The sequence below is a fragment of the Pongo abelii genome, chromosome 5 (genome assembly GCF_028885655.2).
Source record: "Pongo abelii isolate AG06213 chromosome 5, NHGRI_mPonAbe1-v2.0_pri, whole genome shotgun sequence".
Lineage (NCBI taxonomy): Eukaryota > Metazoa > Chordata > Mammalia > Primates > Hominidae > Pongo > Pongo abelii.
In genome coordinates this window covers 21,206,787-21,221,483 of record NC_071990.2, presented here as the reverse complement: position 1 = coordinate 21,221,483, position 14,697 = coordinate 21,206,787, and the positions used below count along the sequence as shown (strand labels likewise).

Here is a 14,697-nt window from a genome sequence, read left to right as displayed (position 1 = left end):
AATTTTGGAATTACATGGCCAGATAAATATCAGTTATTTTTTTCCATATGTTAAATCATTGGTATATGCTTTTTTTTTTTTTTAAGCGCTTAACAACTGTGTTGGAGAAAGGACATCAAATGATGCTTAGAAATGTGATACACATTTTCATTTCACACTCCATCAGCTTTTACAACTGCAGCTCAATGAAATGTAAGAGAGAGCTTGGCAAACGGCCATATTTACCAAGGTATAAAATAGGGGTCAGGTTACTTTTTTATAGAAAGAAAAAAATGTTTAATTTTCACTCCACATGACTAAAGTAGATATCCAGCTAACACCCTTCTGAAAGGCACCATAACTGCATATATGATACAGTTTAGTGCCTGTTCAGCTGTAGGTTTTTACTACAGTATAAACAGCTTTGTAAAGCAAGAAAACACCCCTTTCTTCATCCCCTTCCACTCAGGATCTACTGACATAGAAACATACTGGATCAGATCATCTTTTGGTGTCAACATTTTCATCTGCAAATAATGGCTTTTACCCCCTGCTTCTAAACTGGAAGCAGAAACAGCTTATTCCCTTTACAGCCAGAGAAGCAAAGCTATCGGCATCAGCAAAAACACATCTTTCTAATTCAGATTTCAATCTGTCACAAAGGATTAAAGCCTCATGCATACATAAAAAGGGAACTATAAATGATAACAGAAACATGGTCTGGAATCACTGTGCTTCCACAGCTGCTGTTTTACTAGCAGGGTAGAGAGGAGAGCATCTTTTACTTACCTTTATCAAACCTGAGACTTCTCCCTTTGCTAGCGGTTTGCTGATGGAGGGCGTGTACACTTTGGCATCAGATACCGGCTGCCCTTTCATAAAATGTTTGCCTGATTCATAGATGTCCACTTCAACCATTTTCCCCATGAACGCAGGGTTCTTTGGCACTAAAACCTTAAACACATTTGTTTCAGAGGCTTAATTTTTAAAAATAAACATTTTCAGATGTTTATAGAACAGTTTCAGATTTATAGAATTATTGCAAAGATAGTATGGAGAGCTCCTACATACCCAACTCCCAGTTTTCTTATTATTTACCGTCTTACATTAGTATAGTACTTTTGCCACAATTAATGAACCCAAATTGATATATTAATACTATTAACCGAAGGCATACTTAATTATCCAGGTTTCCTCATTGTCCCTCATGTCATTTTTCTATTCTGGGATCCCCTCCAAAGTGGGCTCTATCTTCTAGCTGCTCAAGGGTCTGCAGAGCCTGCAGGAAGGAAAGGCACTTCCGGGAGGGGCTCCTGGGCCCCTGGGCAGTGCTTTTCCAGTGCAGGATGCGCGCCTGATGTCCTGAGGCACGTGGAAGGCAGACCTGGGAAATCCCCCAGCAATCAGCCAGCCACTTCTGGACAGGCCTTTGATATCTTGCTCTTGGCTATTCCATGCAATGAGGAAAACCGAGACAATACTGATGAAAGCCTTATACTTTTAATACTTTCCAAGTGAGCTGTCAGAGTCATGGTTTGAAAAGACACTTCAAACACAGGCCTGCGTGTTTGTGTCCGCGCATGTGTGTGCTGTGCTTTGAGGGAGAAGGAGGTACATTTAAAAGAACCTTCCAATAACGCCGTACACTGCTGTTTGGAGCTAAATGACGCCTGAAACTAACAGCTGCCGTTCATTTCCCTTGCTCTGTTAGAAAAGGCATGTGTTTGTCAGTCCTGGGAATCTACCTCCATCTAGAACCAGTCCTCTGAAGGGTTCACAGGAAACTGTCAGGTGGTCTCTTTCCACTAGAGATTCCTGATAAAAGTACTTGTTTACTTCGAGCAAATGTTTCCCTTCCTTTGGGACCCACAGGTAGCTTGTGTGCGTGATGTCTCCCTTATACTTCTATTTTAGCACTGCAGCAACTTGCCAGTCTTTTCAAGTTAGAATCCAAAATAAATAGACCAGTTCTAATCTAGTAATACTTGGATATCTAGATATAATCTTCACCTCTGGAACTCATCTTATTTAGAAAAATAATTCCTAGAAAATCTTTGATATGCTTAGTTGTAGAGACAGAAAAGTCAGATGAGAGCCAGGAGTTCCACAGCCAATCTCTCTGAGAGGCAAAATTGAATCTTGGTCTGAGTTTGATTTTTATGATCACTGAGTACACTGCTTCATCAAAGCAGAAGAAAAAGGTCACCTGGGTGGTGAATTACTTATGGCAGGCAAAATGAACTAAAAGAGCTTTAGTGTTAGGATATAAAAAGCCCTTTTAAATCAGTTTTTATAAAATAAGAAAATCTCTAGACCAAACTAACCCTGGGAGATTTGGTACTATTCTGGGGAAAAATAACCCTCCTTGATCTGCTGCCTTGATCTGAATGAAGGGCTCAGTGTTTTCCCCTCCTCCAGTTTTAATAATTGGAAAAAGCCCGACTGCTTTAAATTGGAGGAAGCAGCTAACGAGGCATGCCACTGCCTTTAAAATGAAGGGAAAAAAGTTCCCTGCTGAGGCAAAACCCAGATGGCAAGAGAAAGGAGAGAGAAGAGGCAACCAAAATGCAATCAAGCTCCTCCCCAGGGCTGAGCAGAAGGTTGGCCTGAATAGGAAAATGGCCCTCTGGAGTATATTAATGAGATGGGGAAATGGGGAAGCAATGCAGGCCAGACATGGAGTGCTGGGAGCCCTTCCTCAACTGCAGTCTCCACCGGTACTGAACAGAGCACATTTAGTCTGGGCTTTGAAAAGCTCCCCTGTTTCCTGGGGACGCACTGCCCAGTCTGAGATGCTTCCCTGGGGAATGAGAATGCTGGGGGCCTCTTCAGCTCCTGCTTTCCTGCCTTCTGACACAGGCAGCCTGCTTCCTCTGCCCATCCCTCATCCGACTTGTCCACATTGGCCTTCAGCGTCTTCTCAAGCTCTAATTCCAGCCATGACCCATAGCAAACATTTTCACCTCTTATCTGACAAGAAAGAAGCAAAAAAGTAGAAAGCTCCATTTGATTTTAATACAATCCAGAATTATCAGTGAAAATCTCCGTAAGCCCATGACAGTCTCCCGCACAGGCTATTGTGAGATGGGAGACATAGGCTATCATGAGATGGGAGACACAGGCTATCATGAGATGGGAGAGGAGGGCGTATCCCATCTCTTCCCTGGCCTCATCCCTTGCCAGGGTCAATGCCCCTGAAAGAGGCACTCTCTTTTCCTCAGTCACTTTTGAATTGCTGTCCCACCTGGAGGAGTAGAAACCCCGATGCTGAAACAGAAGTCAGGCTCCTCGGTGGGCAAAGGCAGGCCAGCTTAGATGGGCAGGGAAGGAGGGCTAGTAAGTGGGGGCGCCCCTAGAGATGGCCTTCAAAGCTCTCACAGTGAAGCTGGTTTGATCCTCACATGGGTCTGCACAGTTGTTCATACAATTTGAGTTGAGTCCCAGGAATAGACTCCTTTTCCTCTGCTCCCAGCATTTTTATCAAGGTAGAAGTTAAAAAAAACAAATGCTAAAACTAAACAAAACTAAAAAACCAACCAACCAACCAACCAAGCAACCAACCAACCAACCAACTAAAAAAACTGTCCGGGTGATGTACCAGTGAGAGGAAATCCCTGCCCTTTCATGCTGCTGTTGCCCATGCAGACATCCTTCCTGTCGTCTGAGCAGGACTTTCCCCCCTGCTTTGCCAGGGTGTGGGAATTCTGGCAGTGCTAATTGCCTGGTTCCAAACGCCCAAAAGCCTAAGGCTGGTCCTGTCAAAGATTAATGTGAACTAAAATAGACTAAATACACCTATTCCTTTGTACAGAACATATTGTAGAGTAAGTCACAAAGATAAAGTCCGTGTTAGCCTGGCTGGCTTCAAGCTGTAAAACAGCCTTGTTGTGACAAGATTCAACACTCTCCCCTTTAAATGCCCTTTGCTTAAACTTTCAGAACTCTTTCTCACTTTGGAGAAAACTCAAGAATACTGAAGTGCCTCTTACCTGCTCATAGAATTGATTGTGTGCAACATAAAACTTGGAATCAAAAGATTCTTCTGTTACTAACACTTGTTGTCTTTCACCAATCTGTGGAGAGAAGGGGAGGGAAAAAAGGAAAGATAAGGGTAAACACCTGTGAATCCAAAAATAAAAATAAAGGTCTTCTTGAATTTGAAGTAGACTCTACATTGCTGGTTATTTAACAGCGAACACTGCTCAAATCACGGATTCAAATTTTTTGAAAGACATTAATTATCTGGCAACATAAAATTAGCATAGTATAAACTCTTATTTTCTTACATAACTCTGAAACAGAATTTGATCTCCTTCAACATAAGTAAGATAATTAAAGCTTCTATGACATACAAAAATCTTCTAAATATCACTTTGTTTCCTGAAACAAAGTTGCAAAACAAGCCAGAACAAGCTGCTTCTAATCCAAATTCATGAAAATATTTTGGCAATATGAGAGAATAGTAATAAACATTAATTTAAGTTACGAGGGATGTAACACTAAAGAAAATGCCTCTGAAAACTAGTCATTAGGACCTTGCACCTCCACATTTCATATTTTGCATACAATTCTGAAAGTACTGAGTAATTCACAGAGCTATTTACTTATTATATACATTTTCTCTGTCACAGGCAACTGTCTCTTTGCTGCAGTCATGACCCCACATTCATTTATTATTTTTTAAAGAGAAAGACAGCAAAAATATGGAACTGCTAATTTCCTACAGAATTGATGTACGTTATGATCTAAGCACCCATTTTTAATAGCAAAGAAGTAAATCAGCCAAAACAATGGGTAAAGAAGTGTGACTATTCCAAGGAAATTCTATAATTTCCAAGTTTATTCTACTGTGAAATGCAGCATTTAAGGTATCAATTACTCTTTTTTTTTTTTTTTTGAGACAGAGTCTCACTCTGTCACCTAGGCTAGAGTTCAGTGGCATGATCTTGGCTCACTGCAAATTCCGCCTCCCGGGTTCAAACGATTCTTCTGCCTCAGCCTCCCGAGTAGCTGGATTACAGGCATGCGCCACTATGCCCGGCTAATTTTTATATTTTTAGTAGAGACGGGGTTTTGCCATGTTGGCCAGGCTGGTCTCGAACTCCTGACCTCAGGTGATCCGCCCGCCTCGGCCTCCCAAAGTGCTGGGATTCCAGGCGTGAGCCACCATGCCTGGACTCAGTTACTCTTTTTACAAGGTTGTCAAAATGTCTGATACAGCAAAACAACTGTACCGAATGACTGTGCTGGGGATTATTTTTACGATTGCTACTTAATAATTATGACCCCCCCAAATTAAAGCCCACTGGCAAGATAATTTTTTTAAATTCCTATTCTCATTTGTAGGGACTTGTCACCATGTTCAGGCGGTTACCATGAAGGAAACATAAACACAGCTGCACTAAATAGACCACCTAACAATTAAAAAACAAATCAAACTCCCCTCTCCATCATACAATGCCAGTACCTAAATACACCATAATTTACTATCTAGTTTACTATCTCATTCAAAATATAGCCCTCTTAGCCAAAAGTTGTAAGGTCTCTGAGATGACACTTTAACTAAAGACTCTTTTCACTCTCTGAAAAACACTGGAAGTTCTGGCAACATTAATCCCCTTAAAAGAATCAAGTGGCAAAAAAGAAACTTCCCCCAACTTGTGGCAAAAAAGAAATTTCCCCCAACTTCTATGTTGAGCTTCAATGGCTCTGTTTATCAAAAAGGGCTGGTGAATATTGGGTATCACTGAAGTATATTCTTCTAGAAGAAGACTTAGAATGTTTGTACACATTTCACAGTGTGAGTTGCTTATGACTTAGGATAAGTATCTGTCAATGGTTCTTAAGGAAATCTGCAATTACACTTCATTGAACATCAAGTTTTCAGGAAATTAACAACAATGTGAAATTGTAGAGGCACTGAAAACTATGCTGCTTCTTTCTTCTTCTTAGAATCAATGTGGAGAGTAAGGGCCATCATGTTTGGGCTGCTCTATTTCATCTGGAGATGATAACGATGACAGTAATATATACAGAGTTAAAAAGACTTGCTATGTTTATATAGTAGAAAGCTGGGCTTTTAATCAACCATAAGAGAACTATTTGTAGGTGAGTATTTAACTATTATTTGCCAAAGAGACTCAGGAGAACCGCAATGTGCACTAGTTCATAGTGGCAAACACCTTTTCAGTCATCCTATTTGTGTCCTCAACTGAGGAGTCATCCTATTTGTGTCCCCAGTCTCACTGGCAAGGCCCTTAAAAATCTCCAGAGCGGCCGGGCCCGGTGGCTCATGCCTGTAATCCCAGCACTTTGGGAGGCAGAGGTGGGCAGATCACTTGAGTCCAGGAGTTTGAGACCGCCTGGATAACATGGCAAAACCCCGTCTCTATAAAAAATACAGAAATTAGCCGAGTGTGGTGGTGTGTGCCTATAGTCCCAGCTACTCGAGAGGCTGACGTGAAAGGATTGCTTGGGCCTGGCAGATTGAGGGTGCAGTGAGTTGTGATCATTCTACTGCATTCCAGCATGGGTGATTGAATAAGACCCTGCCTCAAATAAATAAATAAATAAATAAATAAATAAATAAATAAATAAAACATCTCCAGAGGCCAGGCACGATGGCTCATGCCTGTAATCCCAGCACCTTGGGAGGCCAGTGCGGGTGGATCACTTGAGGCCAGGAGTTCGAGACCAGCCTGGCCAACGTGGTGAAACCCTGTTTCTACTAAAAATACAAAAGTTAGCCAGGCATGGTGGCATGTGCCTGTAGTCTCAGCTACTTGGGAGACTGAGGTGGGAGGATTGCTTGAACCCGGGAGGCAGATGTTGCAGTGAGATGAGATCGTACCCCTACACTCCAGCCTGGGTGACAGAGTGAGAATCTGTCTCTAAAAAAAATCTCCAGAGCATACGGAACAAAACTGAGCCTAGGAAGGCTAGGGCTTTGATCAAAAGCTGCTGCAATCCGTCCCCACCGCTTAAAATAAATATACGTATACATATATATTATAAATATACAAAACTTGCTTGAGCCCGGGAGTTGGAGGCTGCAGTAAGCTTTGATCATGCCACTGCACTCCAGTCTGGGCAACAGAGTGAGAACCTATCTCAACAAATGAACAAACAAAAAATAATAAATGCTTCCCTCAATATTTTTTAATGAATGAAGTCACACTGAAGTGAAAATCAAATATAACCTTTAAGAGAATCAACTATTCCAAATAATATTAAAGTCAACACTGAAGTTATGGAAGAATGAGTTCAGATGACATTCTGGACGATGCAACTTCACCTTGGTTGCAAAGGAACTTGTGGGCTAAGGAAACATACACAAGCCTCAAATTTCTTTTTAAAATGAGCCACTTCCCCTACACTTTCTAGATGCTGTCTCTCCCACCCCATATGGTAGCCCTGTGTGGTTAAAGACCCTCATATAACAAAATTGAGAGTAATCATCCTGGCTTGCCATAACCAAGGAGTGCCTCTGCTATCCGAGTAAGGAAGTTCTAGTCACAGAACTAAGGCAGGGCATCTGCAGAAAAGTGGCAAGGCTACAGATATCTTCAGGACTCTAAGACCACACCACCCAGTTATCTATTATGCTAATGGCAGAGGTAGTCCACTAGAAGGGATCAGAATTTGTCTTAAAGAGACTCTACACTCATCTGAGAAGCAAACTTCTATGGCTGCCTCACCATCACTGACAGATCCTTGCCTAACAGCTGAAACTACCGACAGGAAAAGGTGACATCACTGTGAAAAATGGACAAAATCCTGCAAGTAAGGAAGAGGTTGAAAACCATGGTTCCCATAAAATTTGTGACTGGCAGCCTGCTATGGTTTGTCCCTGACAAAACTCATGTTGAAATTTAATTGACAATGTAACAGTGTTGGGAGGCAGTGTCTTTAAGACGTGATTAGGTCATTAGGATTAGTTAATGTCTTTCTCCAGGGACTGAGTTAGTTCTTGAGGGAATGGATAAGTTCACATGAGAGCCGGGTGTTACAATGTGAGGCTGCCTTTCGTGTGTGGTCTCTTTGAAAGCCCTTCTGCTTTCTGCTGAGTTGAAGCCCTCACTAAATGGGTTGCCCGATCTTGGACTTCTCAGCCTCCAGAATCATGAGCCAAATAAACTTCTTTTCCTTATAAATTATCCAGTCTTGGGTATTCTGTTACAGCAACAGAAAATGAACTAAGACAGAGCACAATATAATTGTTCAGCAGAAATGTTTAAGATACAACTGAAATTCTACGTCCAAAGAATGGTCTGGTGGGTGGTGTCAAGAGAACTGTAACATTCAAGGATAGGAAGAAAGGGGAAAGTGATGGATGGACAATGAAAGGTCAGAAGCAGAAGCACATAGTTCTAGCAGAACCCAAGGGAAAAGAGTCTGAAGAGGGTTCTTTGAAATCAACAGATGCCACATATATGGACTGGTCAGTAGGGGACAAAGACACAGGGTCTGAGTGAGATTATTTTTGAGATGAAAGAGACCTGACTATGTTTTGGGGTTTCACTTTCCTCATCTAAAAATGAGAGGTTGGTAGAAGTGGGACGGAAGTAGGGAGAAGAGAGTAGGGCTGTTGAAGGGGAGGTGGATTACAATATTTAAAGATCTTTCAATTATGAAGTTTAAGTCATTGTTGAAGGTAGATCTGTAGGCTGCGGATCAGCACATCCAAAGGTTTCATGGGAATTAACTGAAGGAAATTATGTACTCTAAATCAAGCCTGTTTCTCTCTTGTTCTCTCTCTCTCTCTCTTTTTAAACAGTAAATGTATGCTTAGAGCCCTCTGCAAATTACAGCTACCTTCTTGCTGTACTTAAATCAACAACTTGATTTTCAATACAGTACCTGCCAGGAAACAATTACAAGGTGTCTCAAGAGGCTATTGAGTGACTTGAAGTTTCCTTAAAGAAGCCTGCCAAAATCTCAACAAAGCTTGGCTGGGTGTGGTGGTGGCTCACACCTGTAATCCCAGCATTCGGGGAGGCCAAGGCGGGAGAATCACGTGAGGCCAGGAGTTAGAGACTAGCCTGGGCCACATAGCAAGACCTTGTTTCTACAAAAAAATAAAAATAAATTAGCAGGGTGTGGTGGCGCACACCTGTAGTCCCAGCTACTTGGAACGCTAAGGCAAGAGGATTGCTTGAGTCCAAGAGTTGAAGGTTGCAGTAAGCTATGATTGCAAAGCTGCATTCTAGCCTGGGTGACAGAGAAAGATCCCATCCCTAAAAAAAAAAAAAAAAAAAAAAAAAAAAAAAAAAAAAAAGGAAATCTCAACAAAGTATTTTCTTGTAATGCTAAGAAAGATGTCCTTTTCCTTCTGATTTGTTTACAGGCATATAGTTTATGGCTGGTTAAATAAAATGATGTTTATTTAATTTCTGTAACATGCTAGAGGTTAAAAGCTTCTGTTGAGAATACAAATGCTATAGTATTTCCAGGGGAAACTCAGTTTCCATTTACAAAGCTTTGCCTTTTAAGAGATCTGTCAGGAAAGTAACTGATTGTAGTAACTTGATTATAGCTATCTGAAGTAAGGGACAATTCTTACCTTCAGAGCTTATTCCTTTACTGAGTTCAGCTCTATGGACTTTTGAAAGTGGCTGTTGGTTCTGGTACCTGCTTTAACAAGCTAGGCATACTTTATAACTTATTCATCAAATGTAAGTAGAGAAAGTAATTTTTTCCTAGGATGTACAGAACTTCATCACTTTAACGTTATTTAAAGACATTTTATGAAAAATGAATTATAAAAATATTCCTGTAAAACTATCCCTCGCTTTCTCTGACTGGGTCACTAATGTGAAGGAAGGCACAGGAAACGTCTCCACAAGACCTTGCATTACTGCTGACCTCGCAGGGCTGCTGGGAAATACGGCCCCCAGCTGTGAAAGAATGAGTGTGCTACAATTTTCTAGGCCTTATTGAAAAGATATGAGAAAAGCTCTTATACTTTTTTTTTTTTTTTTTAATGAAAACCACAAAGGCAGAAAATAAAAGCAGTATTCCCCTAGACAGACAAAGAAAGTAAGACGTTGGAGGGAGCTTAGCAATCTCTCTGATTTCACAGGGAGAGAACTAAGGTCTGGCAAGATGGGTGATTTGCTCAGTGGCAGTGGCAGAAGAAAGGGAAGTCTTTGAACTCTTCCCACTACTCAATGCTTCCTATTTAATTGCTAGCTGTGGAAAACTTACAACATCACGGATCTAATTCTGCAGCGTATGACTTTTCCTTGAGCAGAGAAACATCTGTGACAAACAAATAGCAATGTTTTTAAATTCAATTTTGGGGTAGATTTTTCAGTAAGTTACATAATCAGCTAGCTGTGTCATTTGTGTCACATCTATGCTTAAATTTCCCAAGTGCCTGAAGTTGTGAAAAACATCAGTTCTAACCATATGGCCAGAGAGTGCAGATAAAACACACACTTGCATTTAAAAAGCAGTGGTTTCCAACAGAATTTGGTTGCTGAATGAATGCTCCTCAAGTACACTCTAAGTCATCATTTGCCCTGAAACAAACAATATTCTACAAGGCTATATAAGGATATAAAGAGAGAAACAGAATTGTGTGAAGAAACACAGACATTACTCAAATTAAACAAAGACATCAGGGTATTTGGGCTAATATTTTTAACTCAGTAAGAAATGTTGCTTGCAAAAGTATTCTTCGGACTAGAAAAAGCAGAAGGTTTCTCTTAAACTCATATATGGCTTTAAACATAAACTGTATGTAAAGTTGCTTTTCTCTTTATAACTTTTTTTCTCTTCTTACTTTCTCTTTACTTAAACAGAAAGCCTGACGTGGCTTTGGAACATAATGTCAATCAATTTCTATTCTGAGATGCTGAGTTACAAAAAGATTTCAATATTACTATTTAAATAGAGTAACAAAAAATTCACAAAGGACATAGATATACGGACCAGTGTAAGGTAGACATTTGTTTCTTGAAAATGGTGTTAAGGAAGAAAGAAACTATTTTGTTTTCCTTGAAGAGCTGCTGACAATTATTTTTTCTGTCCATTCTTTGCCTTAGGAAAAGAATGGAGATTAAAACACACATATCAGGCCGGGCGTAGTGGCTCATGCCTGTAATCCCAGCACTTCGGGAGGCCGAGGCGGGTGGATCACCTGAGGTCAGGAGTTCAAGACCAGCTTAGCCAACATGGTGAAACCCCATCTCTACAAAAATACAAAAATTAGCCGGGTGCGGTGGCAGATGCCTGTCATCCCAGCTACTCCGGAGGCTGAGGCAGGAGAATCGCTTGAACCTGGGAGGCGGAGGTTGCAGTGAGCTGAGATCACGCCATTGCACTCCAGCCTGGGCGACAAGAGTGAGACTCCATCTCAAAAAAACAAAAAACAAAACAAAACAAAACACACATATCAAAAGTTCCTGTAATCATTTACATCATGGTTCTAATAAACTTGAATTTTATCTGTGCTTATCCTACAGAATATTCTGACATGCTATTTCTGCAGCTAAGTTTTTTCTTTTATTGTAGATAATAAAATACAATTTTTCGACCTGACTGGTTTCTGAACGCCTGACTCTGGGAAATGTCAAATGTCTTTCTTTAGCTCCAGTCAAATTAGTTTTTTTTTCCCCCCTCTAAGCTGCCTGGAACATGTTAAACACAAGGCTGTGACCTTAAACTCTGAAATAATATTTCTATTGTCTGTGCAAAAGCCTGCCCTCACATACACCTTTAGACTAATTACTGCAGTGTAATGTTGCCAGTGAACCGCTGTAATTACACTTGGAGAAAAGTATGGTCTTGTTCTTTCCTAGCTAATGAAAATGATAACCTTTCCATTTTGATTCATCATTCACAACAGGCAGAGCATGCGATGCTGGGTCTCCTGGGTATACAGTAATTTTCCTGACTGTTCATGCACACTTCTATTTTCTGGCCCTGCAGAAGCTGGAATTAAAGAACCAGGCATACTTATGCTAAAAACGGTCAACAGTAATAATAGCAATAACATTAAAATTTAATATCATCCTTACTCCACAATGCCATTCTATAATGAAATAGGGCCACGACACAAGAATGTGTGTCAAAAATGATGATAGCATAGAAAACAAGTAATGAGCCTTTAAGTCCATCCTATTCAAAATGCTAGCCATCAATTTGTTGGTCTACTTAAGGGTTCTTAAGAGAAGATGTTGGACAGTTTATTCTCAAAGCACTGGACTGGTAACTGATTCTTAAACAATGACAAAAAAAAAGGCATTCTTTAGATTATTTGAAAACATTGTCCTCTGTGGAAAAAAAAAATTCTTTAGATACACTTATTAATAGATATAAATGTACTCAAAGGGTGAAGAATGTTCCTTTGAAGTGGAATAGCCATATTTTTAAGTATATATGCTTATCTATTAATTGCCATGAGTATCTTAGTAGCTTTATTTCTTCCTTCTTTGCATTTCAGAAATCACCTAAGTAGAAAGAAAAATTGCAAAGCAATTTGGCTTTTCAAAAGTTATTCTTCCCTTCTTTGTGCAGTGATACAAGATACAAAGACCAGGCCCGAGGCAGTTCTACTGAATCAAATCAGACCATGAAGTTTCTTCTAACAAGAATCTCCTTGTGCTTTTGTTCACGCTGGTTGGTCTTCTTCTAGCCATGTCTACTCCAGTAAGAGGAAGACAATCCAAGGTAGTCTCTTCCCAGCTGGGGGCAAAATCCCATTCTTAGTAACAAAGCTATTTCCATCTGCTGATCGAGAGCCAATAGTAAGAGCAAATAGTTACACAGGAAACGCCACACTGATGCCTTCCTTCCTGGCATCAGGGATCCAAATCTAGTGCTACCTAAACTGCCAGTTCAAAAAGCAGCTGCATTTTAACCACCTGCCTGTACATTCTGAGTATTCTAGAGCATTCAAAGGTATTGCCTATAAAGCTTTTTGTGGAATTAAAAAAAAAATTGTGGTAAGAACATATAACATGAAATCTACCCTCTCAACAAACCCAAACAAGTTGACCCTCCTATCACAGAGCCGGCACAAAGTACATCAAGTCTGTTTTTCCCCACACTGGGCAAGCTCTGTCATGCCCAGGCAGCCTGGGAAAGTGCTCAATACTGAAAACTGAAGTCCTATGGCCAGATACTGCCAGTAAGATCTATCCATGAGATCTGATTCATGGAAAGGGCCCGTGGAGCCAACACTGGATATAAGTGTAGAACTTTTTTATGAAAAGCTCAAACCTAAAAATTGAACAGCATTTCCATTCACTTCCACCCTCCTGATCTATTCCCACTGGTCTCTCTCTCAGCCATTACTTGGCAAGTCTAGGCCAGTCTTCTTTGAGAGCAGAGTCTCAGAAAGGGACCTACTCATAAAAGTAGGTTGTACACCTTAAATAGATACAATTTTGTCAGTTGAAAAGATGAAAAAGAAGCAGCCACAAAATACTTGGAGGAAATATAAATTATTAGACATGTAACGTGTTGATGAAACATTTTTTAACATAATGCCATGTTGCCATAAATGAGAAGTTTTTAACTACTGATTAAAAAAAAGTATATTAAGATTGTCATAAACAAAGTCAAAAAGCAAATAGAAAAAAATTGCAAGTATGACATATATACTAATGACATGTTTTATGTTATATAATATAAAGAGCTTTTACAAAACAGTAAGAAAACAATAAATGTTCCCAACAGAAAAATAAACTGCTAAAAAAGCAATTCAAAACCAAAAATCTAAATTGTCTACATACAGCACATATGTGAAAAAAGTTTCACTTCATTTTCAACAAATAAACACTAAAATAAGGAAATGTCCTTTTTTTTCACAAATGGGCAAAAATATGTATGAATACTGGGCTGTGCTTCTGGGAAAAATTTTTTTTCATACATTCCCCATCCCCAAAAGGCACACAAGTGACCAGTGATAACACTGAATAAGTCACTTTCTTGGAAGGTGCTTGTAGAAGTTTTGTTTCACTGACGACACAAAAAGTAAGCCAAATTTAAAAAAAAAAGAAAAGCAAAAGCATTGGAGAGAGATTGTTTATGTAATCTAGTAATCTGTAGCAACCACTTGCCAACTCCCCTCACACCTTCATTGCTCCAAGTCCTCATTCCAAAAGCATGGGGAGTCAGGCAACTCAGTGAGCTACACTACCAGGCATTACCAATGGTATAAAACTCAGAATAATTCCGAGAAAGATACAGACATTTGGAAGAAGAAAAGGTGTGGGCGTGGTATGCAGGACACTTTCTAATTATCTTTATGGCATAAGAAAGCTTCTTTTCAAATACTAAATTATGAGAAAGGATGGATAAGCTCCAGCCTACCCAACTTCTAAATGAGAATTTTTAAAATCATGAATTCAGAGCTGGATTGGATAGAAGAGAGGACTTCAGAGATCATTTAGGACAAACTCTTCATATTACAGATGAGAATACAGGCCCCTTAGAGATTAAGTGACTTGGTCAATGTCACATACCTCATAATATTTAATCTATAATGTTAAAAATGGATTCTATCCTGACAGTTGTTTTAGGCAAGTGGTGAATTACCCAATTACTTTAAAACTGCACCACGCATACAGTAGCCCTAGCCATATGTGGCCACTGGGCACTTAAAATGTGGTGAATCTAAATTGAGATGTGTTATCAAACACACACCAGTGCAAAGTACACACTGGATTTCAAAAATTTCACATGAATAAAAGAATGTAAGACATCTCA

General features: G+C 39.9%; 1 protein-coding gene across 4 annotated transcripts in view; it reads right to left on the bottom strand.

Moving 5' to 3' along the window:
- CDKAL1 (CDK5 regulatory subunit associated protein 1 like 1) overlaps positions 1–14,697 on the bottom strand; it is a 715,037-nt gene that overhangs the window by 30,355 nt on the left and 669,985 nt on the right. For all 4 annotated transcript variants that reach the window (XM_054557269.2, XM_024248919.2, XM_054557271.1 and 1 more), the window contains 2 exons: positions 3,969–4,052; positions 769–933 (listed from right to left, as the gene is read on the bottom strand). In XM_054557269.2, the coding sequence (XP_054413244.1) occupies positions 769–933; positions 3,969–4,052 (249 nt within the window). The remainder of the gene's footprint in view (positions 1–768; positions 934–3,968; positions 4,053–14,697) is intronic.